General features: G+C 45.4%; 1 protein-coding gene across 5 annotated transcripts in view; it reads right to left on the bottom strand.

The window, feature by feature from the left end:
* Nucleotides 1-25,021, bottom strand: part of pou2f2b (POU class 2 homeobox 2b) — a 96,899-nt gene extending 71,878 nt beyond the window's left edge. For 2 of the 5 annotated variants that reach the window (XM_072461096.1, XM_072461097.1), the window contains exon 1: nt 24,839-25,020. In XM_072461096.1, coding sequence (XP_072317197.1) covers nt 24,839-24,941 — 103 coding nt within the window. In that variant the 5' untranslated portion in view covers nt 24,942-25,020. Of the gene's footprint in view, nt 1-24,838 lie in introns of all 5 variants that reach the window. The other 3 variants (XM_072461099.1, XM_072461101.1, XM_072461098.1) reach the window with 2 other exon arrangements.
* Nucleotides 25,022-26,104: the final 1,083 nt, after the last annotated feature.

Genomic DNA, 26,104 nt, shown 5'->3' with positions numbered 1-26,104 from the left:
ACTGGAGAGCTAACATCTGCTGCTGCCAACAAAGTAGGCCCAAATATAACACGGACGGAGCCAAAAAAAGTACATCTCAACACTTTGTCCCTTTAGAATAATGGTTGTATCTGTATTTATATATTTGTTATTCATATATTCTTGTGCCTGATCACCTTCCACGAGATTTTGTAGTGTTACGTGCATGTTTTCAATTTTTTTTACATGAAAAAACCCACTTCCCTTCCCCTGTGCTTTATGGGTTGCCAGATAAAACATTTTTTTATCTTTAAATCTTTCAAAACGACCCAGAATGCAAACAGAACAAATCCTTTAATCACTTGAGTTAATGTTGTTTTTTGAATACTTCTTGAGTCCAGGTATTGTCTGATTGCATTTGATACATTTTATTAGACGTGTGCAGTTTGCGGATAGCGCGCTGATATGGGAAAGAATCAATCTAAAAGTGATGTGTCCATCCCGGAGACGCTGGAAATGTCACATAAATATGGGAAAGAGCGTCTGGAATGCCATGTTTCTTTGTGATTTTAATGCAAATTTTTAACGCATGGTCTGTATTTTCTTTGTGATTTGAATGCATTTTTCCTGTTGTGTGATGCACTTGTTGTGTGAATTGCCTTGTGTATGAAATGTGCTCTACAAATAAACTTGCCTTGCCTCGACTTTTTCCGATTATGGACTCCATTTTGAGGACTTTTGACCATTGAAATTGGCGCGATAACCACGTACAAACTCGCATACGTTTCATATTTCAAGTGGGAGAAAGAAAATACAGCGTCACTAATTAGCCAAAGCAAACTCAACATTGTCAAAAAAAAAGTTACGTCTGCATAAGAATTATAGAAGCTGGGAAGAAATTACAGACCATGCATTAAAAAATTGCATTCCCATATGTATGTGATATGACGGGATGGACACGTCACTTTTAGACTGATTCTTTCCCATGTCAGCGCAATATCTGCAAACTGCACACGTCTAATAAAATGTATCAAATGCAATCAGGAAATACCTGGACTCAAGAAGTATCTAAAAAAACAACACAAACTCAAGTAATTAAAGGATGTAAAAATGTAAAAGGATGAAAGACGCACTGACAAAAGTATCGTCAAAACTGAACCCGGGAAGTATTTGTTCCGTGCAGTTCTCCCGTAAGATGAATCGAGCTGGCGCGCCGGGCTAAAAATTTCGAATTCATTTACATCTCAGCGACGAGCGATTCCCATTATTTTGGCTTAAGGATGTTCCAATCAGGCGACAGCGCGAGGATTAATGTCCCCCCAAATATACCGGCGTAAAAGGGTCTACGGCTGAGTGCTTAAAAGGCTGTTTTTTACTGTTTTGTTCCCAGTAAATTACACCATTATTCAAACCGTCCGACTGTAGCTGGGGTTTATTTGCCAAACGCTGACATCAGGACTTCCTTCTGCGGTGAGACAAATACATGTTACGGGTTCAGGCTCATTAAGTCGGTCGCAGTAAAAGTTCAGATTATGGCGGTTGCTTTGATAAGGCGTGTACTTTGTGTATTTGAATGTGTATATTGACCACGTTCATGAGTTCATGAGTTCAAACTACACACGTCTACTACACGACTACACACGTCTACTACACGACTACACACGTCTACTACACAACTACACACGTCTACTACACAACTACACATGTCTACTACACGACTACACACGTCTACTACACAACTACACACGTCTACTGCACAACTACACACGTCTACTACACGACTACACACGTCTACTACACACGTCTACTACACGACTACACACGTCTACTACACACGTCTACTATACGACTACACACGTCTACTACACACGTCTACTACACGACTACACACGTCTACTACACGACTACACACGTCTACTACACAACTACACACGTCTACTACACAACTACACATGTCTACTACACGACTACACACGTCTACTACACAACTACACACGTCTACTACACACGTCTACTATACGACTACACACGTCTACTACACACGTCTACTACACGACTACACACGTCTACTGCACGACTACACACGTCTACTACACAACTACACACGTCTACTACACAACTACACATGTCTACTACACGACTACACACATCTACTACACAACTACACACGTCTACTGCACAACTACACACGTCTACTACACGTCTACACACGTCTACTACACACGTCTACTACACGACTACACACGTCTACTACACACGTCTACTATACGACTACACACGTCTACTACACACGTCTACTACACCACTACACACGTCGACTACACACGTCTACTGCACAACTACACACGTCTACTGCACAACTACACACGTCTACTACACGACTACACAGGTCTACTGCACAACTACACACGTCTACTACACAACTACACACGTCTACTACACAACTACACACGTCTACTGCACAACTACACACGTCTACTACACGACTACACACGTCTACTACACACGTCTACTACACACGTCTACTACACGACTACACACGTCGACTACACACGTCTACTGCACAACTACACACGTCTACTGCACAACTACACACGTCTACTGCACAACTACACACGTCTACTACACGACTACACACGTCTACTACACAACTACACACATCTACTGCACAACTACACACGTCTACTACACGACTACACACGTCTACTACGCAACTACACACGTCTACAACGCAACTACACACGTCTACTACACAACTACACACGTCTACTACACGACTACACACGTCTACTACACAACTACACACGTCTACTACACAACTACACACGTCTACTACACAACTACACACGTCTACAACGCAACTACACACGTCTACTACACAACTACACACGTCTACTACACAACTACACACGTCTACTGCACAACTACACACGTCTACTACACACGTCTACTGCACAACTACACACGTCTACTACACAACTACACACGTCTACAACGCAACTACACACGTCTACTGAACAACTACACACGTCTACTACACGACTACACACGTCTACTACACACGTCTACTACACGACTACACACGTCTACTGCACAACTACACACGTCTACTACACGACTACACACGTCTACTACACACGTCTACTACACGACTACACACGTCTACTGCACAACTACACACGTCTACTACACAACTACACACGTCTACTACACATGTCTACTGCACAACTACACACGTCTACTGCACAACTACACACGTCTACTACACACGTCTACTACACAACTACACACAGCTTTTCTGCTTTTTTAAATCTCAAAAAACATTCAAACAACCTATATTTTGAGTCCACGGTTCAGCTCTAAGGATCAGCTCTAATGTTCAGCTCTAAGGTTCAGCTCTAATGTTCAGCTCTAAGGATCAGCTCTAATGTTCAGCTCTAAGGTTCAGCTCTAATGTTTAGCTCTAATGTTCAGCTCTAATGTTCAGCTCTAATGTTCAGCTCTAATGTTCAGCTCTAATGTTTAGCTCTAATGTTCAGCTCTAATGTTTAGCTCTAATGTTCAGCTCTAAGGTTCAGCTCTAATGTTCAGCTCTAATGTTTAGCTCTAATGTTCAGCTCTAAGGTTCAGCTCTAATGTTCAGCTCTAAGGTTCAGCTCTAATGTTCAGCTCTAATGTTTAGCTCTAATGTTTAGCTCTAATGTTCAGCTCTAATGTTCAGCTCTAATGTTCAGCTCTAATGTTCAGCTCTAATGTTCAGCTCTAATGGTCAGCTCTAATGTTCAGCTCTAAGGTTCAGCTCTAATGTTCAGCTCTAAGGTTCAGCTCTAATGTTCAGCTCTAATGTTTAGCTCTAATGTTTAGCTCTAATGTTCAGCTCTAATGTTCAGCTCTAATGTTCAGCTCTAATGTTTAGCTCTAATGTTCAGCTCTAATGTTCAGCTCTAATGTTCAGCTCTAAGGTTCAGCTCTAATGTTCAGCTCTAATGTTCAGCTCTAAGGTTCAGCTCTAATGTTCAGCTCTAATGTTCAGCTCTAATGGTCAGCTCTAATGTTCAGCTCTAAGGTTCAGCTCTAATGTTCAGCTCTAAGGTTCAGCTCTAATGTTTAGCTCTAATGTTCAGCTCTAATGTTCAGCTCTAATGTTCAGCTCTAATGTTCAGCTCTAATGTTCAGCTCTAATGTTCAGCTCTAAGGTTCAGCTCTAATGTTCAGCTCTAATGTTCAGCTCTAAGGTTCAGCTCTAATGTTCAGCTCTAATGTTCAGCTCTAATGTTCAGCTCTAATGTTCAGCTCTAAGGTTCAGCTCTAAGGTTCAGCTCTAATGTTCAGCTCTAATGTTTAGCTCTAATGTTCAGCTCTAATGTTCAGCTCTAATGTTCAGCTCTAATGTTCAGCTCTAATGTTCAGCTCTAAGGTTCAGCTCTAATGTTCAGCTCTAATGTTCAGCTCTAATGTTCAGCTCTAATGTTCAGCTCTAATGTTCAGCTCTAATGTTCAGCTCTAAGGTTCAGCTCTAATGTTCAGCTCTAATGTTCAGCTCTAATGTTCAGCTCTAATGTTCAGCTCTAATGTTCAGCTCTAATGTTCAGCTCTAAGGTTCAGCTCTAATGTTCAGCTCTAATGTTCAGCTCTAATGTTCAGCTCTAATGTTCAGCTCTAAGGTTCAGCTCTAATGTTCAGCTCTAATGTTCAGCTCTAATGTTCAGCTCTAATGTTCAGCTCTAATGTTCAGCTCTAATGTTCAGCTCTAATGTTCAGCTCTAAGGTTCAGCTCTAATGTTCAGCTCTAATGTTCAGCTCTAATGTTCAGCTCTAATGTTCAGCTCTAAGGTTCAGCTCTAATGTTCAGCTCTAATGTTCAGCTCTAATGTTCAGCTCTAATGTTCAGCTCTAATGTTCAGCTCTAATGTTCAGCTCTAATGTTCAGCTCTAAGGTTCATTACAGAAGAGAACAGCACTGCAGTTTGCATTTTGCCTGATTATGAAGTTCATTAAGTTCATTGCATCATCAGTTCCAGTTTTCACAGTTTAAAGTCTCAGAACATTTTTATTTTACAATCTCATCGTCTCAAAACTGAAATTGTCTCTGACACAAACGAGTTATACATAAAAACTGTATTTATTTGTAAAAATGGAGATTAAATTCATGATACAGCTGCTAAATCAAACCGTTCTCTAATATTCAGCTCTAATTTAATAAAAAATCTAAACAAAATAACACATCAGCAAAACTGATTAAGACCGACTCATCTACTCAATGGCCCTTCTCCAGTTTAACGTCTGTTTTTTTAATTCATGGTCATTTTCTCCACTATTTACCACCATTCGGACCTCAATCTGGCACCAGAATCTCTCCTAAGACTTCTGCCTCGGTCAACGTCGTCCCCTTGCACGGATAAAAGCCGGATCACCATGGAGACGAGCAGGTGGCCGACCCCAAAAACCAGAGCACACGTGACACGCACCGAGCACCTTTATGAGCGTTGACGGACTCCGCTTACGAAACGCCGTCCAGGGAGATTCTGGCGACAGGCGGCGGGTCCCTGCGCCGCCGTGGCCCTTCTCTGGAGCGGCAGGTGTGCGGACAGCAGGTACCCATGTACGGGCCCCTCGCTCCCCCCTCGCTCCCCCCCTCGCTCCCTGATCAAAGCACTTTCTTTCAGCGCCCCCCCCCCCCGCCTCGCCCCGCTCCTGTCCTACCTTCTGCTGTGCCCCCCTTTCTACTCCCCATCATAATTTGACTGATGATTACACCTGTCACTCAAGGCAGCATGTGGCCAATTATGAAGATGGGGAGGAGCCGCTTTGGTTGCAACTTTGACACGCTGGAAAAACGACAATCTTACATAAGTTTGTTTTTTCCTCCGCGGTTTCGTGACCAAGTCGTGATTCGTCCGTTTGTTTTTCTTATTTCACGTTCGAGTTGCTTTAGAAAACGCGCTTAAAATTCAACCAATTTGAACTTATTTGGAAAGTTTGCGCCGATCGTGTTTCTGGTGCAGGATCTGTCGCCTGCTTCGCCCTTGAGATGTTGTCACTTTGCCTAGAATGTTCCACAGAACGGCATTAAACTCATTGATCTCCGTGACGACGGGCAGCGACAACAGCAGAATCAGAATCAGAAAAGATTTATTACCATTGTCGATGATCAAAATTCACAAACGGGAACTTGTCTTGGTGATTGGATGCAACTCAAAACAATAAAACAATGAATAAGTCATAAAAATAATAATAAAAAAGAAAATTAAATCAAAAAGACCACGTTGGAGGTCAGATTTGTGGCGAGACGATACCACGTACAGAAAGTGTTTTTAAGGGTATTTTTGAGCAAAATCTTATATCTTTCGCCAACCAGGAAGTAAGAGCCGAAAACAGCGCTCTGATTGGCTGAGCGTTGGCGGTCTGATAAGAGCACGTGGATATGAACGATGTGGAAAACAGGTTAGACAGATTTAAATCCAAAACGTTCTCCTTTTAGAGACTCCACGCCAGCTTCAGCGTACGCAGATGTCCGTCGTATCTTGGTTTGTGTCCTTTCTCCTGGAGCTGGAGCGCTCTCGTGGCCTTGGAGCGTCGCTCTTGGCCACTTGAGCGTCGCTCCGTGTTCTGAGGTAATCACAGACTCATTTAAAGTCACTTTTGTACACTACCTCTGACTGGAGCGAAGAGAGCAGCCACGCACGGGGCTTTTATGGGCCTTAATGCGTCCCACGGACACTTTGGCAACCGCTGCTGTCATCAAAGATGTGAGGGGGGGAGAGAGAGAGAGGGAGGGAGGAGAGGAAAAGGCTGAAAGAAGAGATCAAAGATGTGAGGGAGGGGTGGGGGGTGAGAGAGAGTAAAAGTGAAAGAGTGAAAGAGCAGGGGGAAATCTGAAAGAAGAGATCAAAAGTGGAAGGAGAGGGGGAGATAAGAGAGAGGAAGGCGAATGAGAGGAGGGAAAAGAGAGATGGGAGGGAGGAGAGAGAGTGGGGAAAGAGAAAGAGAGAGGAGGGATGGGGAGAGAAGAGAGAGGAAAGGCGTGAGAGAGAGAGGGAGAAGTGAAGAGGAGAAAGAGGAAGAGAGAGGAGGGATGGGGAGAGAAGAGAGAGGAAAGGCGTGAGAGAGAGAGGGAGAAGTGAAGAGGAGAAAGAGGAAGAGAGAGGAGGGATGGGGAGAGAAGAGAGAGGAAAGGCGTGAGAGAGAGAGGGAGAAGTGAAGAGGAGAAAGAGGAAGAGAGAGGAGGGATGGGGAGAGAAGAGAGAGGAAAGGCGTGAGAGAGAGAGGGAGAAGTGAAGAGGAGAAAGAGGAAGAGAGAGGAGGGATGGGGAGAGAAGAGAGAGGAAAGGCGTGAGAGAGAGAGGGAGAAGTGAAGAGGAGAAAGAGGAAGAGAGAGGAGGGATGGGGAGAGAAGAGAGAGGAAAGGCGTGAGAGAGAGAGGGAGAAGTGAAGAGGAGAAAGAGGAAGAGAGAGGAGGGATGGGGAGAGAAGAGAGAGGAAAGGCGTGAGAGAGAGAGGGAGAAGTGAAGAGGAGAAAGAGGAAGAGAGAGGAGGGATGGGGAGAGAAGAGAGAGGAAAGGCGTGAGAGAGAGAGGGAGAAGTGAAGAGGAGGGATGGGGAGAGAAGAGAGAGGAAAGGCGTGAGAGAGAGAGGGAGAAGTGAAGAGGAGAAAGAGGAAGAGAGAGGAAAAGGCTGAAAGAGATAAAAGTTGGAAGGAGAGGAGGGAGCGAAGACAGAGGAAGGCGAGAGAGGGGAGACAAAAGAGAGATGGGAGAAAGAGGGAGAGAAAGAGAGGAGAAGAGAAATGCAGTGAGAGAAGAAGTGAGGGAGGGGAAGAGGAGAGGGGGGAAAGGGCAAGAGAGAGATAAAAAAGGAGGGGGAAATGTTAAGGGGAGAGGGTGAGGAAGGTGGAGAGAGAGTGAAAGAGAGAGAGGAGAAGAAGAAAGAGGGCGGGGTGAGAGAAGTCGGAGAGAGAGAGAGAGAGAGGGAGAGAGAGAGAGAGAGAGAGAGCGAAACAGGAAGGAGAGGGAGACAGAGAGGTGATGGAGTGGAGAGACGATAGAGGAAGGAGGAAGAAAAGCTGAAGGAGAGAAGAGAAGAGCAGAGTGCAACAGACTGACAGCGAGAGAGAGAGAGAGAGAGAGAGAGAGAGAGAGAGAGAGAGAGAGAGAAGAGAGAGAATAAAAGGTGAAGAAGGAGCGAGCGGGGAGGGGACGAGCGAGGACATCCAAGGCCAACAGCCACGACGACTTAACAAGCCTGAAAAAAGGTGCAACCAAAGAATGATGAAAAGTGGGAGGGAAGGAGAGAGGGAGAGAGGGAAGGAGAGAGGGAGGGAGAGAGGGAAGGAGAGAGGGAGGGAGGGAAGGAGAGAGGGAGGGAGGGAAGGAGAGAGGGAGAGAGAGGGTCACGCTGGACAGAATGGACAGAACACACTACGCCGTCCGGAGGAAGAGAGAGAGGTAGAAAGAGGGAGAGAGGTCATTTAGTCAGGCCCGTTCACCCCCCTCGCTCCGGGCCTCCCCCCTCTGTCCTCTTTACACCCACACAAAGGGACAGAGGGGTGCAGGACGTGTTCGGGGCGAGAGGGAGGAGGTCGGGTCACGCCCACCGACAACCCCCCTCAGTCCGAGCACAATGTCCGGACCCCCAGAATATGATTTCAGAGGGAGGGCAATGATGTGCCGGGATAAAGGACGTTCTAAATAGACTGTTAAATATCAAGGGAAGAGGGTTTTTTCTTTCTTTGAGCGAAGGGGGTCGTGTCCCGCCGCCCGATATCGCCCGAAAACCACTGCGATGAAGCTGTTTATGACGCAGTATCGATATTAGGGCGATATTTGGATGTACTTTTCCACATAGTGATTTCACTCGTGTTCATTTGTGCCTGGGTAAGATCAGATACAATAAGATCAGATAGAATAAGAGGAGCACAGTTCAAGGGCAGCAGGAGAATAGAAAATCAAGACAAAAGATTATTAAAAATGTACTTATATCTAACACACACTGTTCAAGCGCAAATGTAAAGCTACAACACTATTTTATCAGTCAAATTGTGGCAAGATAAAATGTAAACAGCAACAGAAATGGTTAAAAATCTGCCTTTTTTAAATGTTTTCATCATTAAATATGTTAATTTCGATCATAATTAGTCAAACTTTGTCAAAATACTATGTTAAAAGCAACAGAAACTGCCAAAAATCTGCCTTTTGGAAAAAAAAAAATTTAAATAATTTTAATCAGAATTAGTTGTTTTTTCCTGTAAATATGTTCATGTTCATCAGAATTAGACGGCTAAAAGTCTAAAATTGTTCAATTATAATTGTTTTCCTGTTTAAATACGTTAATTTCAATCATAATTAGTCAAACTTAGTCAAAAATAAAATCTTAACAGCAACAGAAATGGGTAAAATCTGTCTTTTTTTCCTTTAAATATGTTAATTTGAATCAGAATTTGTTGTTTTTTCCTTTAAATATGTTAATTTTAATCAGAATTTGTCAAACTTTGTCAAAATAAAATATTAGCAGCCACAAAAACGGCAAAAAAATCTTCCTTTTTCAATGTTTTTTTCCTTTAAATATGTTCATTTCAATCTGAATTAGTCAAACGTCATAATCACAACTTGAAATTGACAGAACTGAGACTAAATCACGTGTAATTTAGACCAAAAGAGAAAAATCTACACCAGTATCAGATCAGATTTCCTTAACCGCCCCGGGTAAGTCACGTGATCTTATTGCAGGTTTGCGTTTCAAAGATTGACATTCAACAGTGCAATTTTGAAGGATTTAATCAGGAGAAAGCGTCGAGCGGGGCCCATCGCCACAAAAGTCCTAACAACAACCGCTGTGCACATCCTATGATTAAACCTCTCTGTTTTACAAGCCGAAATTACTGTTAACATTACATGCATTTAATTTAAGAGACTATTACCAGAACCGCGCGAGACCCGAGCGCCGTGTACTTAGCCCGAAAACCAATAACCGCCGCGCCACATAGGAGTCCTTTTAGCCATTCGCAAAGTAATTTTTAATATCGCGGAGAACTGGATTTTCCTCCCGTTGTGCGCTAAGTCGGCGGCGGCGGGGATTGGCTGCGTGAGTGAAAGGCGGAGGAGGAGGTGCGGTACAACAGATTAATTTCAGAACACAGCGCTCCAGCGGCGAGGGGCTACGGCGAGCCGGAAGGATCAGGATCAGAGGAGGCAAAGCGCTCGCCGGGAGAAGAGAGGGAGCGAGAGAGAGAGAGAGGAGAGATTAAACATGTATTCAGCCGCTCTCAAAGGGGGCGACGAGGGGCGGAGGTGTGTTTGACGACACGCTCCGACCGGGGGGGGGGCGAGGGCGCGAGAGGGCGGGGCGGCGGGGAAAGGGGTGTCGCCGCGTGTCATCGGGCGGTTCCTCGGCGGCGGTGATCGGACCGCGGTGCGTCGGAAAGCAGATGCTAATTGATTGTAGAAGTTGTGGACAGGAAGAAGGCAGAATGTGCACTTTCCTGGACAGTTTTAGAGTGTTCTTGAGCCTCGTTATATCTAAATTAGACCTTAAAGAAAGTGCTGTTACTTTGTGTTGAAATATACGGCCGTTTGTCTAAAAAAACGCACAAATATTACTGTGTTTCAAGTAACGTTCATATTTTTAAGCATCGGAATCGAGTTTGAAGCGTTTGCATCGTGGTAACACTGGATCAGACACTATATTGTGCGTCCAATTGTTAATTAAAAAGTGGAAAGACTTAACCGTATTTTCCGGACTATAAGTCGCACCGTTTTTATAGTTTTTCCCGGAGAGCGACTTATACTCCAGTGCGACTTATATACGTTTTTATCTTCTCTATTGTGCATTTTTTGGCTGGTGCGATTTAAACTCCGGTGCAACTTATAGTCCGGAAAATACTGTACTTTTCTTTAGCCTTTTAGCAATTACGCACTTTCTAAATATTGTTGTAAATCATAGTAAAAAATACGTATCTTTCAAGCCATCTGTAATATTTGAATACGTCTCTAAATGTCTAGATTGTTAGACTTTTAGAAATAAGCTAAATCATAAATATACTAAACTCCCACAATGCAAAGTACTGGAGCTTCTCTTTACTCTGAACTGATTGACTGACAATTTATCAGTGCAAACTGTCAAAAATATCACTTTATACAACTCGTTTGCAAGATTTACTGCGAGATTTTTTTCCATTTCATCCATTATTTTTGTAGATTTGAGTTTTGGTTCTGGAATAACTGCAGTATTGTCCGTCCTTTGCCGTCCACACAACAGTTCTGATGCGATGCCGCGGACGATATATCGCCCGGCTCCGCTCTGAAGGACGGCGGAGGTTAATGGCCGGCCTTCATTACCATAAATCTTATCAGCTAAATGAAATGGGGACCAGGAGACCCCGATTTAGGCCCGGGCACGAGGGGGAGGCACCCAATCAGACCTCCACGCTTTATGGGCCTTTTTTATTATCTAAATGTGGTGCATGTGAGAGCTGGGCCGGAGCTGGGCCGGAGCTGGGCCGGAGCTGGGCCGGAGCTGGGGCCGGAGCTGGGGCCGGAGGGGGGGCCGGAGGGGGGGCCGGAGGGGGGGCCGGAGGGGGGGCCGGAGGGGGGGCCGGAGGTGACAGGCGACCACAATCAAACAACAGAGAGACAACAACAGAGCAGCTCTGTGCGGAGGCGTTTACGAGAGCCGAGCCTTTTCACTGAACAGACTCTCGGGGTCGTCGCGGCGATAAACGGGAGCGGCAAATAAACACGTGGCATTGTGCGGCCGCGGCCTTAAGGAGGTTTTCATCGCCTGTTTAAGGACGAGCCAGATCCACGAAGACAAATGCGGTTTCTTTTGCGATCATCCATCAGAAACGTGACAGTTTATGATAACTGCACTTTTAAAAACCTTAATAAAGCATAAACAAAGACAACAAGATGAATAAGAATGATTCAGGCTTATTAACGAATACTCTTAACCTCCTTAACTTATACTTACACTGAATCAAGTCATTATTCATGCTTTATTAAGGTTAATTAAGGTGTATTTATTATTAAGTGGTTCTAAATGTGCTTCATTTAACTGTTTGTAGATGCTGTACGTTTGGCTTTGTACTGTACAGAACTATTGAAATCATATGTTTTTTTCCCGTTAGATTTTCAGATACAAATAAAAATAGATACATAAGAAATAACAGTAGAAAAACAACAACAAAATTGAAAGAAAAGAGCAGAAATGTTGGGTTAATGTTAATGAGTAATATATTAGTTGTCGTTTATCCATGAGTTAAATTAAGAGAAACTTAATGTCCCAAATGCAGTTAAGATGCAAAAAGACAGGATAATAGAGATACAAGTAGAGTTGTAACTGTGCGAGCTAAAAGGGTGAAGTAAAAAGGCTCAAATACACAAAATACAGACAAAATACTGTACTGTATTTTCTGGACTATAAGTCGCACTGGAGTATAAGTCGCACCACCAAAAAATGCATAATAGAGAAGAAAAACATACTGGAGTATGAAATGCGGTTGCAAGTGTGAAAATCTTAAATAATACCACATATAAGTCGCTCCGGAGTATAAGTATAAGTATAAATATAAGTGTAAGTCGCACCCCGGCCAAAACTATGAAAAAAGGTGCGACTTATAGTCCGGAAAATACAGTATATGTGGTGTTGTCCCTGACCACATCCTGCGTCAAAACCAGCACGGTTCAACGTCTCTCAGACTTTCCCCGGCGTTTTCCCCGGCCCAACGCGGCGCTCTGTGAATAACCACAAGTCCGCAATCGTCCAATCAAACGTTCAATACTGTCGGCGGGGGTTTGTTTGCACCGCCGCGTATAGAAGTGATTGGCAGCCCGTGGCGAGGCACCTCTCTGGCCTTGATCATCGCGGCGCTGGCCAGTCCGGTCGCCCCCCTCGCCCTCCAAACCCCCCCCACGCCGAGGTCAAGTGCTCTCCAGCGTGTGCATGTTATCGAGGGAGGGGGGCGGGGGGAGGGGCGGCGTGACCACGGGACGCAAATCGATGACGGAGATGCAGTTTGTTTGCGTTTGCGTGTTGATTACGCCTCCTCAAATTGGCGCGTTGGCGGCTGGCGTCGCCGTCGCTCTGATTAAGTGGGATCTGGCTGATTTGGACTAATGACGGGCTGGATTTCGCCCGACACGACGACGGACGGAACCAAGAGTTATCGCAGCGGGAGCGAAGAGTTCACAAAACAGCTGAGGAAACAAATAATAAACGTCAAGTGTTTTCAATTTGCTTTTTGTCGTTTCGTCCCAAATCCCCTCAACTCTAATGTTATTAAGAGAATAGAAGATAGTATTAAAAAGGAAAATAAAAACAACATCGTGACTAATGTTCAAAATGATGATGTCGTTCACCTCGGAGCGTCGTTTAAAAGGGAACTGCTTTTTCCGCCGGAGGATTTTTCCCTCCGCTTCTGTCCATGGAGACCTTCCCCATGAAAACTTACGCAGTGCACCTTTAATTTGTAACACGCTTTTCAATCACTGCTTCTGTTCTTGTACTTTTCTGCTGCAACACTATTATTTTCCTGTTTCTTATTCAACAAAAATGCAAATACTTTCCGTTTTAATATTCAAGTCAGTAACCGCGGGGACGGCATCCGACTCGGAACGTTTGGCACTAGTTTTGACAACAATGAGCGAACAACCACAATGTTAGCTGAAGAGAACGTGGTACAATACTTAGAATAGAGCTGCACCTAACAATCGTTTTGCTACTTGACGATCCAGCGATTATTCTTTCGGTTGTTAAGAACGTAAAAGACCCACGAATATGAGATTTTTACTAAATGTGACCGGATGAAGCTTGAGGACTTCCTGCTCCCGTGTTTTCAACAAAAACACTTAGTTTTCCTGCTCAATCTGAGTCATAAAACCTCTTTTCTCAGTTCATGGCACATTCTGGAACCTAAATAAGGAGCAAATAGTGATTATTCGATTGCTAAATTAGCTGATATCTATTTCAATCATCTCTTAGTTGCATTTCACCTTAGACTCCCAAGTTTCTCCACAAATACGTAGCTGACTGACAATGTAAAGTAAGAAAGTACAAAACTCTACTTAAGTAACGTTTTCAGGTATCTCTACTGTACTTAATGTGTACTTTCTGCTCTTTCTGAACCGGACTGAAAAGCAGAAAGTACTTTTCATACAGTTTGTAGGGTTCTTTTCAGCACGCTCCTGCCAAAAGGTTGTGAGTTCAAGTCCCGGCTTTGAGCAAACAAATCACATACTGAAAATTCACTTGAAAAATAAGGATGTTTGATTTAAAATGCTAATTTTGACCAAAGATCAGCACAATTCTTGCTCAAAATCACTACATTTGACGCTTTAACGGTTCTCAAACTGTGTGGAATACTTTTTTACCGTTAAAACAAGTACTTTAGAACTATTATTTAAGTAGATCTCTTTGTGATACGAGTAATATTTCCTCCTGTATCTGCACTTTCCCCCACACCCTTTTACAAACATGTTCCAATCCACCGCTTTCCGCTCATTTACATTTCATTCAATCCCCGACGTTTCAATGAACTTCCGGTTGTTACCAATTAGCCGGCGACCGAAAGCACTTGTTCCGTCGCAGAATCTGAATGACGGAGATGTTAATGCGTGGCCTTTAGGGCGAATACGTTTGCATAATGGCCGCCACGTCCCGCTGCGCCCCGTGTCTATCATTAGCGGCCCGTGCATATTTAATGGTGTTTGTGAGAAGGTCATTGTTTGGCACACGAGCCGCGCGGGTGAGAGTGTGGATAATGCTTTTTAATACGCTAATGGCTCATAAGGATGCATTGTATAAGTGTGTCCCGGTTCCCTGGAGAAACTCAATGCCACTCAGCAGTGCTAATGAGCTGAGGGAGCGCGTCGCCATTAACTGAACATTAGTGAAAGCAGCAGCAGCAGCAGCAGCAGCAGCGGCAGCAGCAGCAGCAGCGGCAGCAGCGGCAGCAGCAGCAGCAGCGGCGCACTCAGGACTCACCTCGTGTACGCGGCGCTCAAAACACTTAAACACGACGTAGCAGTGAGAAGGAGCAGCGTTACTCTTCATAATGTACTTAGACTGATATTATTTCATTTAATCAGCTTGTAGTCGTAGGTTTATGGGACATTGTAAAGTAAAGGACATAAAGATCGGCCTTGAAAGTGGCGCACAAACTTTCCAGTCTTTTTGAGAGATGGTAAAAATGAGCCGACGTTGAGTTTTCAGCCACGTTCTTCATCAAGAGCGATACTGGAACGTTAACCTGGCTCACGCTGGATGAATTCTCGCATTTGGGAATTGAGAATCATCTGGTCGGTTTGAGCCGCTGAGGGCCTGACCAATCACAGCGCTGCGTTGTAGTTTGGGTGGAAGTCAAAAGGACCAGCCCAAACAGACATGGCGATGCCGACAGATGTACGCTGCCTCTTTTAGCAGACTTTTATGCCAGATGCCATGTCACGTGTTTAAACCGTATTCAGGCTTGGGAGCGGCACTAATCACCTCTTACAGATTTAGATTACAACTTTCAGATCATTATTCATGGAAACCATAGCGCGATGTCCTTGGAATTTACAACTCAAACATCAGGTTATTTTTGCTCTTCCACTTCATATCTGCCATTTCTAGTACTTTTCTCCATTCACACTTTGGAGATCTTTGACTTGAATCGTTAATTTGCAAAACGTGTCATCTCCCCGGAACCCCCCGGGCGAAGCAGCACGCTGCCCTTTCACCATTTCACCATTTCACCATTTCACCGCCGCACTCCATCTTTACATCGCGTCTTGTCCGAGCCGCAGCAATAACACGCACCAGAGCCAGATGCCATTATGTGCAGCTGCATGTTCAGATGTCCAGAGCGTCACAGCCGCTGCTCCTGCGGGTGCCGTCACGCTGTCACAGCCCATGAGTGACGCTGACATGCTCCTCCTGATATATATATACGTAAATAGCCCATTAGCCGCTATAGCCTCGTGCGCTGGGGCCGCTGCATTCGAAGCCTGTGGTCGGCTCGTATATAAGCTACAATCTAATTCTCCCAGTACAAGCCGGAGAGGGAGAATTGCATTGTGACAGAGCTGGTGGGAGGGGAAGCGGGCCACAGAGAGGGAGAGAGGTAGCTTAATGCAATAAAGCATGTAGTATTGACATCTTTCTTGTGTCTATTGATTCCCCATTATGTTGCTAACAAACCCAGGTTGACATTTTGTCATTTGCAATCATGTTAACACCGCGACTCGCACACTCCCCTCCGCAAACCAATCTATACCCAGACACACTAGTTTGCCCATGTGCTCAAAGACTTCAGCTCGCACGCCGTAAAGGCCATGCATATGTATGCGCGCGGGAAGCACCGGCGTAAACGCGTCCGATCGCGGCGAAAGGGCAGAGAAACAAAGGATGATAAATGATACGGGCCAGCGTTTTCTAAAGACTGCCTTTGAACCCCAGGGCGTCTCGCTGCGGTGTAAATAGGTCACGGCAAATTACAAAAAACGACGACGCACATTTGTATTAAGTTAAAAATAGGTGTGTTACTAGCTAGATATAAACGGTATTTGTTGTCTTAAGGCTTTCCCCTTTTGGGTCTCTGCCAACGCCATAAATCAGATTTTGATCCAATCGAGATCTAATTAGGGGTGAACCATTCTGGAAACGTATCTAACATGATAGGGTTGCAATCTATCTTTGAATATCACTTTCCACAGTTACTAAAAATAGATGTGTCGAGTCACGCACCCTTTGGACGGATAAACGCCACCGTGGGTTCATGTGTGTGCCGTTTCACTGTCAGAAGCTCGATCACGTTCAGACGCGTTCATGACACGGCGGGAACGAGAGCGAGCCAAAGGTAAAGGCGGACAAAGCACCGACGGTGTTCGTGTGTGTGGAGAAGAACGTCCTCCAACAAAACAACATCTCCGCTTCTAAACATATCTCCGTTTCTAGCTTTTCACGTATTATTTCTGGCGTTAACATTTGGAATATGTGTCTTTTCAACATTCGTATGCCGGCGTGGCAACCGGAACTGTCCGAACAGACTGAGACGTCCAGAGTTCTGTGACTCGCCGACTGTTTTAAACAGGCGGAAACACCGGGCGTCTTTTTCTTATTCTAGTTTCTACACCGGTTTGATTGTCTGGAATAGTGACGCCAACTCAAAGATCACACTTTAAACACGTCCAGGGGCTTTAACGTTTGGGAAAAGATGAAAATGTGAACTTATAAACATGGTAACAACAACAAACATTTCAGAAAAAAGTCTGTTGATGGACAAACTACAGAACGTTTTGTACGTAATAATAAAGCATATTTTGTACTTAAACGATTGGCAGTTGTTGTGTTTTTCCAATTACGACCACTCAAATCGCGATTCATCCCGTAGCACTAGAGCCAGTGGTTTCAAATCGTCAACAATGAGCTCGGTGTCTGTTCAATCGAGAGGTCCACAGCCAATCGCCTGTCAGTAAAAGGGGTTGAACTTCAGAAAGAGTTCCAGAGTTCTGATACTTGGTCAAATCAATATCTAGTCAGGATAGCATCTATTTTTTGACTCTACACTACAGTGAAATTGTATATTGTTGGGAAAAAAAAGGGATTAATACTTGCATTTATGGGGGAGGAGTTTGTAATACAATAACATTAAGAACTACAGTGTTTATTTCTGCTATTTATGTGTTGCAGCTCATTTTTTAACAATATTGTACATTTAGAAGAGGCTTTTTGGTGGCATAAAGTATGATATTTTTCTTCCTCAAAACGTGTCATTGTGGCGGTTTCCGGTGGCGAATTAACGCACCCGATTTGCCGTCCACCGCCAGGAAGCGGGTCGACAAAAAACGAACGAAATCTGTGTCAGCGCCGATCGATGCGAGAGAAGACAGACGGACACCAGAACGCAATAAAGGATCCCGCCATCGAAAGCATGTGTAAGTAACCATAGTGAGAGGGCCCAGGGCGGACCGCGTTAGCCCGTACGGTCCGACCCGCTGCCTAATGGGCTGTGACAGAGGGCGCGTAGCCAGAGATGGACTGTATTTAGCCCGGCGTTCCAGATTGAAAGGGAGCGAGAGGAGCAGGTTTCCCTCGATGCGCCGTCAAATACCATCATATCACATCACCTCCAAGCCTCTCGCCACGGTTCCCAGTTCTATGTTCTATTAAACTTTTATGTGGCACTTAACGTTGATCGGGCCTGCGCCGACCACGGTTACCGCACAGACGGTTCAAGCGGTCGCGACTCCGGACCTCTGCAGACGCATTAAAAATAGAACAAAACACACACGAAAACAACAGCGGCGTTTTTTTTGAACAAGCGGGCCGGGGGAGCGGGGCGGGGAGGGGGGGGAAAACGCGCTCGCTTTGTGCCGCCGCGTGTCTATTTCATGTGGATGTGTTGGAGCCCCCGAAAGACTCGCCGAGCGCTCCGGGCTGGTGGGAGCATGAAAGGGAATCGAGACGCGAGGGGCGGACGAGGGTCGCGAGGGGCCGAGTCAAACACGGCGGCGCTAACCTGTGACCTCTCTATTCAAAGGAGTCAAGGAGCCCCGGAAACCGCTTGGAGAGGCGAGTCGGCTTAAGCAAATCAAGTTGAGGGCCCCCGAACTTTCGGAGGCGAGAGCTAAACGATCGCGGAGGGAAACGTGCAAAGAATGGGACGCTAATGTGGGGGACGTAGGCGTTGAAGTGCCCCCTACAGGTCGGACGACTCGTTGAACTAAAACGCAGTTGAGATAAATGTATTTTGAATTTTGAAATTTAAATGTTATCACAGAATAGGTCATTTTTTGAGGTTTATAATTTCACTTCCTGTTTCTAATTGATGACATCACTCTAGGAAATTACACATCAACACAGGGCTAAAGTCTGAAAATAAAAATATATGAGACCAAAGTAGAAAAAGCTTCAGTTGTAGTCATCTGGACTCAGTTTGAAAAATAGACGTTTCGACTCTCATCCAAGAGTCATTGTCAATAAAAGAATTTAGGTCGAGAACTCCGATATTAATACTGTTCTGTGTTAAGACCCGCCCATTGGGCGGAGCCTTCCTGAAGTAGAAAGAGTTGTTTGTTTCAACAGAAACTCCCCCCTTGTATCTACCGAGCCTATTCAGAATTTTAATGGGCTGTTAAAACCTCTTTGTTTTTGTGAGACCCTGGCTCAACCACCCTGAGTACCTGATTAGCATCTACATGTCCTGGTCCTGGTCCTCTACCTTTCCAGGGGTTCAGTAACCCATTATAAATAACAGGAAGATTAAACCTTAGCCCTCCATTTCTGTTTAAAGAAGGTCTTTCTTTTTTAACAAAAATAGCTTCCTTGACTCCTCTTTCAAACCATCTTTTCTCCTGCTTAAAACCTTCACCTCACCGGCTTCAAACGAGTGATTAGAGGCTTCAAGATGGAGATGCACGGCACTCTGAGGTCCTGAACTTGTATTTCTTCTGTGCTGATAAAGCCTCTTGTGTAGAGGCTGTTTCGTCTCACCTATGTAACGTTCTTTACAGCTTTCTTCACTGCATTGGATCGAATAAACTACATTGCTCTGTTTTTGAGTCGGCAACTTGTCCTTTGGGTGAACCAGTTTTTGTCTTAAAGTGTTTCCTGGTTTAAAATAAACAGGGACTTCGTGTTGTCTAAAAATTCTCTGCAGTTTTTCCGACAGGCCAGAGACATAAGGGATAGAAACACCCTTCCTTCTCTGTTCAGTTTCCCTTTTGTCCTGCTTCTTGGTTCTCTTCACTCTGTTGAGGGCCCAAGCGGGGTAACCACAGGCTGAGAGGGCATTACGGACATGTTTGTCCTCTTTCTTCTTGCCCTCTGAGCTATGAGACCAACTTTATTTTGTTCAATTAGTTATAAGAGAGTCAAAAAAGTTGTTTATTTTGTGTAAATAATGCATACACTTTGACTGGAATGTGTGTCCCAAGTGTGATGTCACTTCCTGTCATTTTTCTACTGATTTTTCGACTTTTCTCCACAAATACGTACTTGATTGGTGTAAAACTATAATTTATATGTACGACAGGTATAAATAGACCAAATAAAGTCAAAATTAGAGGAGGAGAGAGCAACTATTGAGTTTTAAAGGCACACTATGTAACTTTTCTGATGCTGATGTTATTGATTTGATTGGAATATTCAGTAACTTATCTATCTTTCATGCATTCAATTACAAGTGGCTTTTATTGTCGAAACGTAGCATTCAAAGTGTGTCTTCTGACTGCCTCGCCACAGAGCTGGCCTTGGTTGGTCCAGTGCATGTTTCCATAGAGATCGATACGTTTTTTAAACCCACACCGTGTACATTCCAGGCGATACATCTCGATGGAGATGAGCACGTCGCCGATCAGTGTTTGAATGCAGAAGGATCTGGACCGAACCACAAAGTGTGTCGAAGAACCGCCTTTATTTGAGTCGCTCCAATCAAAGTCGCTCGAATATTCTCATGGCAAAATATGTGACTTTTTTTTAAACCTCAAATACATAAGAGTTTAAGGCTTTGCTCGTTGTTGATTCTGCAGAAATCAGCGCTTTTTCTCATATGCCATTTTTGTTTAGACACCGCAGGTCGTGCTTTTCTCTGATTGGTTAACCCGCCTGTCAATCACGCCCATCGTAGAGACAGTTCCAGACCCAAATGTCTTCGTACTTCACTTTGTCTGGCATTAAGAATTCTGAAATATTGGGAAAAGAAAGCAGGGAAATTATGAAGCTGAACAATTGGTTGATTACTTTATGTACATTTAAAGTGCCTCTGACAGGTCGGGCGACTCATTGAACTCAAATTGAGTTACAATCGATATATTTAAAATGTTGCTAAAACATATTCTAAACATTTACCCCAGAATAGCTCATTTTGTTGGTGTGAAATTGTACTTCCTGTTTGTAATTGATGACATCACACTAGGAAATAAGCTTGCAACCAGTCGGCCAAAACTTACTTATTGTCAATGTTTTTTTTTAATAATTGACACATTAAAAAAAGTTGTTTCTTTTCTGTAAATTAAGCATAAACATCAGATGAAAGAGTGTCCCTGGTGTGATGTCACTTGCTGTCAATTTCCAAAAGCTTTTTCAACATTTTCCACAAATACCTGCTCGATTGGTATAAAACTATAATATATCTGTACGACACCTATAAATACACCAAATAAAGTTAAAAATGTAAAACACGTCATAGGCACTTTAACATTTATTTAAGTGAGCCATCAAGGGATATTATATTACTAGAATATTATCTATTTAATTGCTTGAACTAAGACGAATGCCACTTATGAGAATCTGCATGTCCATAACAGCAGCGCCCGGTGCATCGCTGCCCCGTTATTCACAATTCCACACAGACAGCATCATGAATAAAGCAGCTCCGTTTGCCCCGCGCTCGTCCTGACCCTTCACCTTCAAGAGTCAACGCCTCTAAGCGCAAGAAGGACAGCGGGTCGCCGTCCTTTATCAAAATCGGGAATATAACCACGCTTTGGACCTTCCCCCGCAACCCGTACAAGTGCACGCACATGAGGAGTGCCCCCACGGTTCACCCGCGTATTCAGATGCGGGACGCCGGGACACGATGACTCATCCCAGGTTTACTCTAACCTCTCAAAAGCTCAACGCGGGTTTTCCTCTCCGTCCTCGTTTTTCACTCTGTCATCTGCTCTTACTTCCACCCAGCCTCTCTTTCTCGCTCTCACTCTCTCTTCCAACTTCTTTTTTCTCCTTTATCTCGTTTTGACATTCGCCATTTTTCACGAAACTCCTCCTCTCTCTCTCTCCCCCCGCCCCATCCTCTCTTCTCTTGCTCGCTCCGGTGCCTGTGTGTGTGATGTGTGTGTGTATGTGTGTGTGTGTATGTGTGTGTGTGTGTGTGTGTGTGTGCGTGCGTTGCTGTCGGAGATATGGCAGGAAACAGGTGCCTCCATCATCTTCTCACTGTCACACGCTGCTGACTGGGGAGAAGAGGGAAGTTCAGATACGGAGCCGGAATTGTGCAACCGGAATTCACTTTGGCTGTATCTGGATGGCAACTACAGGCTACGTATACGACGAGGCGGCGACGTGAGCCGAGGCGGCCTGTTATTAGGTGGAACTGGTTTTCTTCGGGCGTGTTAAAAATCTAAGAGAGACGCAGTACCCGCAAGACGAGACACAAGATCGGGACGAGACGGGATTTTCGGTGGCATTTCTAATCTGAAATTGGCGCAGTTCAGTTCACACTTTTGGCCTCACAATTTTAGTTTAATATTTTGCATTTGAAGCGCTGCTTTTTGGAACACAAGCCCGACTAATCCCATGTATAAGCGCTAAACGGGTCCTTCGCTTTGGTGCTATGATCAGAGCAGATTATTTTAGTTAGCTCCATTTCAAACATACATAAATATTGGTGTAATGTTTATTTTGTTGCATTAAAATTACAATTACCGTATTTTCCGCACTATAAGGAGCACTTAAAACACTTTAATTTTATCAAAAATTGACAGTGCGCCTTTTAATCCAGTGCGATTTATATATGGATTAATTCTGGTTGTGTTTACTGACCTCGGAGCAATTTTGTGTGGTATATGTTTTGTTTCGCTTAATGCGCCTTACAGTTCGGTGCGTCTTATATATGAACAATTATCTAAAATAAACCATTCATTGACAGTGCGCTTAATAATCCAGTGCACTTTATAGTGCGGAAAATACGGTAGATTCCTCATTTGTCCCGGGGTGGTCCATGATAGACAAGGTTTCAAGGGAAGTCATCTGGGCATTGATTTCGATCCATCAAATTGAAAATAACTTTATATTAGATTGAAACTCGGATTGAAACGGACTTTTGTGTGGAAACGTCTTAAAACAATGTCCAGATGACGACCTTTGAAACCTTGTCCAACAAAGATGAACAACAAACACTTCTGCCCAAACCGAAGGTCAAACCGTTTCACCGATTCGGCCAGTGGTCATTCTTGATATTGCACTCGTCACCAACGTTTTGGTTTCCCTGAATTGCCGATCACTTTCTCTACAGCCAAAAATGCTAAACGTGAATCTAAATTAGGACTGCGAGATATTTTAATGCAATTTTCAATCGCCGCAATCAGTAAAAAACACTATTATTTAAGTCCTATGCAAACCACAAAATAGCCTTTCTTGTTGTGTATAAAACCCGCAGAATGTACTTTAGACCTCTACAAACATCATTCTTGCATTAATTTATTAGCTCAGTTTGCTCTCAAATGATTCTGGACGTGTCTAAAACCAAACAGCATCAAAACCAAAGATAACTCACAAGTCCAAACACAACTGCAATGCATGTCAGAAACTTTGCCCATTAGATACTTTCAAAATCACTCAGCAATAATTAAAACTGGTTAAAAAGTAATATATCCTACAAATGAACATGAGGAGCAACTCAACAAACGTGCCCCAATGTCAAAAGTGGAGTAAAAACTGACTGATTTGCGTAGTCCGGTGTTGACACAAGTTGTAACACTCTCTTGTCTGCTGTGTGTCTTTAGGAAAGCAGAACCCCGGCTCGTTGCACGTGACACCGGCCGTGGTTCTGGACTTGGCAGGGTGCGCTGTCCCTTTAAGAAACTGCCCAGTGGCAAAGGTGCACACGGCAGCCACATTTACGCACAATTACGCACGCAGACGCAAGTAACTCCACTTTATGCTCATGCCCGGGTGAATAACTTTAACCAGCCCAGCAGCCTGAGTAACAACACACACACAAAAAAAGAAAGAAAAAAGAAATAGGTGTGAGTCAGGCGGCCATGTCCGCGCGTGAGCCGGCGCAGAACAGCTGTTGCCTGCCTCCTGTGAGAAGGAGCAACACACACACAAAAAGAAGCTGTGTAACGGGCCGCGCGCGTCTCTGATTCCGCTTGAGCGCAGATGAAACACAGACGCGGCCCCAGCCACACCGCCAGCCGGTCCCACTGCCCCCTCCTCTTCCCCGCACAGCATCCATCCACAACGCGGTTCCCCTCTCCAACAAACGCGCGCGGCCGCTCTCTCTCCAACGCGGGACAAGACACAGCGTCCCGATCGAACCCCGGCCTCCATCACCGAGCAGAACCAACATGATAATATTGTAATGATGATAATAATATGTACACATGGTCAAAAGCAAGCGCGTGCAGGCACAACAACACAACAGCGTCCGGAGTGACTGATTTCACAACAGCTTTTTTGCCCCCACAAATGCTCCTCCGCCAGTGCGCCCGACACACTCTTTCTCCTTCAGTCTCCCCCTCTCTCCGCTGCTTCCACCGGCCCAGGAATCGATCTCCGCAAGATCGATAAGTTGGCATGAATATTCCCTGCCTGTCGAGAGTCTAGTTGGGGAGAGACGGAGGCTGAGGTTCAGGCGGAGGCAGCGGAGGAGAGGAGAAGGATGGAGCCGGGAGTGGAGAAGGATGGAGCCGGGAGAGGAGAAGGATGGAGCCGGGAGTGGAGAAGGATGGAGCCGGGAGAGGAGAAGGATGGAGCCGGGAGTGGAGAAGGATGGAGCCGGGAGTGGAGAAGGATGGAGCCGGGAGTGGAGAAGGATGGAGCCGGGAGTGGAGAAGGATGGAAGGATGGAGCCGGGAGTGGAGAAGGATGGAGCCGGGAGAGGAGAAGGATGGAGCCGGGAGTGGAGAAGGATGGAGCTAGTGGAGATATACACCGCGAGAAACGAGCGCACGCGACGGGAGCTTTTACGCGCGGCTCTGCACGACGGAAAGACGCGCGCGGTGGTGGATCCATCTTTTTTGGACGTGTTCTGTGCGGGTTTTTTTTCCCCCGGGGCGCTGCCTGTGTGTGTGCGCGCGTGTGGGTGGACGGACCGACGGCAGCGGGGCGAGGTCCGCGCGGCGCGACCGACACGGACGAGGCTCGTAGCGGCGGAGGCGGAGGAGACGCGGATTCTTACCGGAGTTGGAGCGTAGAGCCAGGGGAGACTTGAGGCGCCAGGCGTTGAGGTCAGGGCAGGCGGTTCTTTGAAACACGAACGGCACCGGCAGCGGAACAAACATGATCTTCGCCCTGTCGGTTCTTGTTTTGGTTTTGGCGAATAACGTGGCGGCGGCGGCGGCGGCACGAGCCCGGTCCTCTGGTCAGTCGCGGCGGTGGCCCAGGCGTCTTCTCTCCGCGCTCCTCGTCGTCGTCGTCGTTCTCGTCGGGTATGTAGTCGGTGTGGAGAGCTTAACATGAAGCCCAGCGGCGCACTTTGACTCTCATGTGGACTTTGGAGTTGTCGCGATGTGCATAGACTATAAGATTCTCCCGCCGGGTCCCGCGCGCGTCTCTCGCTGCCGCTGCCCCGCGCGGACAAACACACAGACGGACAGACCGGGATGAGACTCCGCGAGAGCAAAAGTTACGAATGCAAAAGCCTTTGGTTAAACTATCTGTTCTGTTCCTTGAGTAAACATAGGGTTGGCCCCGCGCGCGCTCAGAGCTTCCGGGCGGCGTGAGAAGGCATGTAACGGTCGCTCCCGTGGCCGTTATTCGCTTTGGTTTTTGGGAAAGAAAACAGTGCCGAGGCGCGTTTTAAAGTCTCGCCTTGGCCTCTCTGCTGCAGGACTGTAGTATTTGGTTTACTCTATTGTATTTGGTGTCTAGCTGCGGCGCGCTCACTACTTCTCCTCCTCTCCTCTTTTGCATGGAGGCTACGGGAGAGGACATGTACCGTGCTGTGCGGAGGCGCGGCGGGAGCGCATTGGCTTCATTTAAAAAAACAATACACAAAAAACACAACAAAGGCTACAACCGCCAGAGAATCAAAAGAATCAACTGTTTGCACAAGAACAGGGGGGGGAATGAAAAATAAAGAAAGTCTCTGAGATATTTCTTTTTTTTCTCACGCGCGGCGCAACATCAACAACACAGCACCGCAAAAGCACAGTACCGCGCGCGCCCCGACGCTCCGCCTCCTCCCGTCACAAGGCAGTAATTAAAACGCAATCAATCGATATAAGACAAACAAATGACTAAGTAAAGGAAGGAAGGAAGTCAGTGGAACGGGCGTCGCGCGTTTTCCCCCTTTTTCTTTTTTTTCTTTATTCTAACGGCGCACTCGCCTATCTCCGTCCATCCGTCTGTGTGTCTTTTTTGTGTCTATCTTTCTGTTCTGTCCCCCGCGAGCTCTTTCCTCTCTCTCTCTCTCTCTCTCTCTCTCTCTCTCTCTCTCAACGTG

The sequence above is a fragment of the Eucyclogobius newberryi genome, unplaced genomic scaffold, assembly GCF_026437365.1.
Source record: "Eucyclogobius newberryi isolate DKJ021-1_F unplaced genomic scaffold, fEucNew1.0.hap1 SCAF_3, whole genome shotgun sequence".
Taxonomy (NCBI): Eukaryota; Metazoa; Chordata; class Actinopteri; order Gobiiformes; family Gobiidae; genus Eucyclogobius; species Eucyclogobius newberryi.
This window is presented reverse-complemented; position numbering and strand designations above follow the sequence as displayed.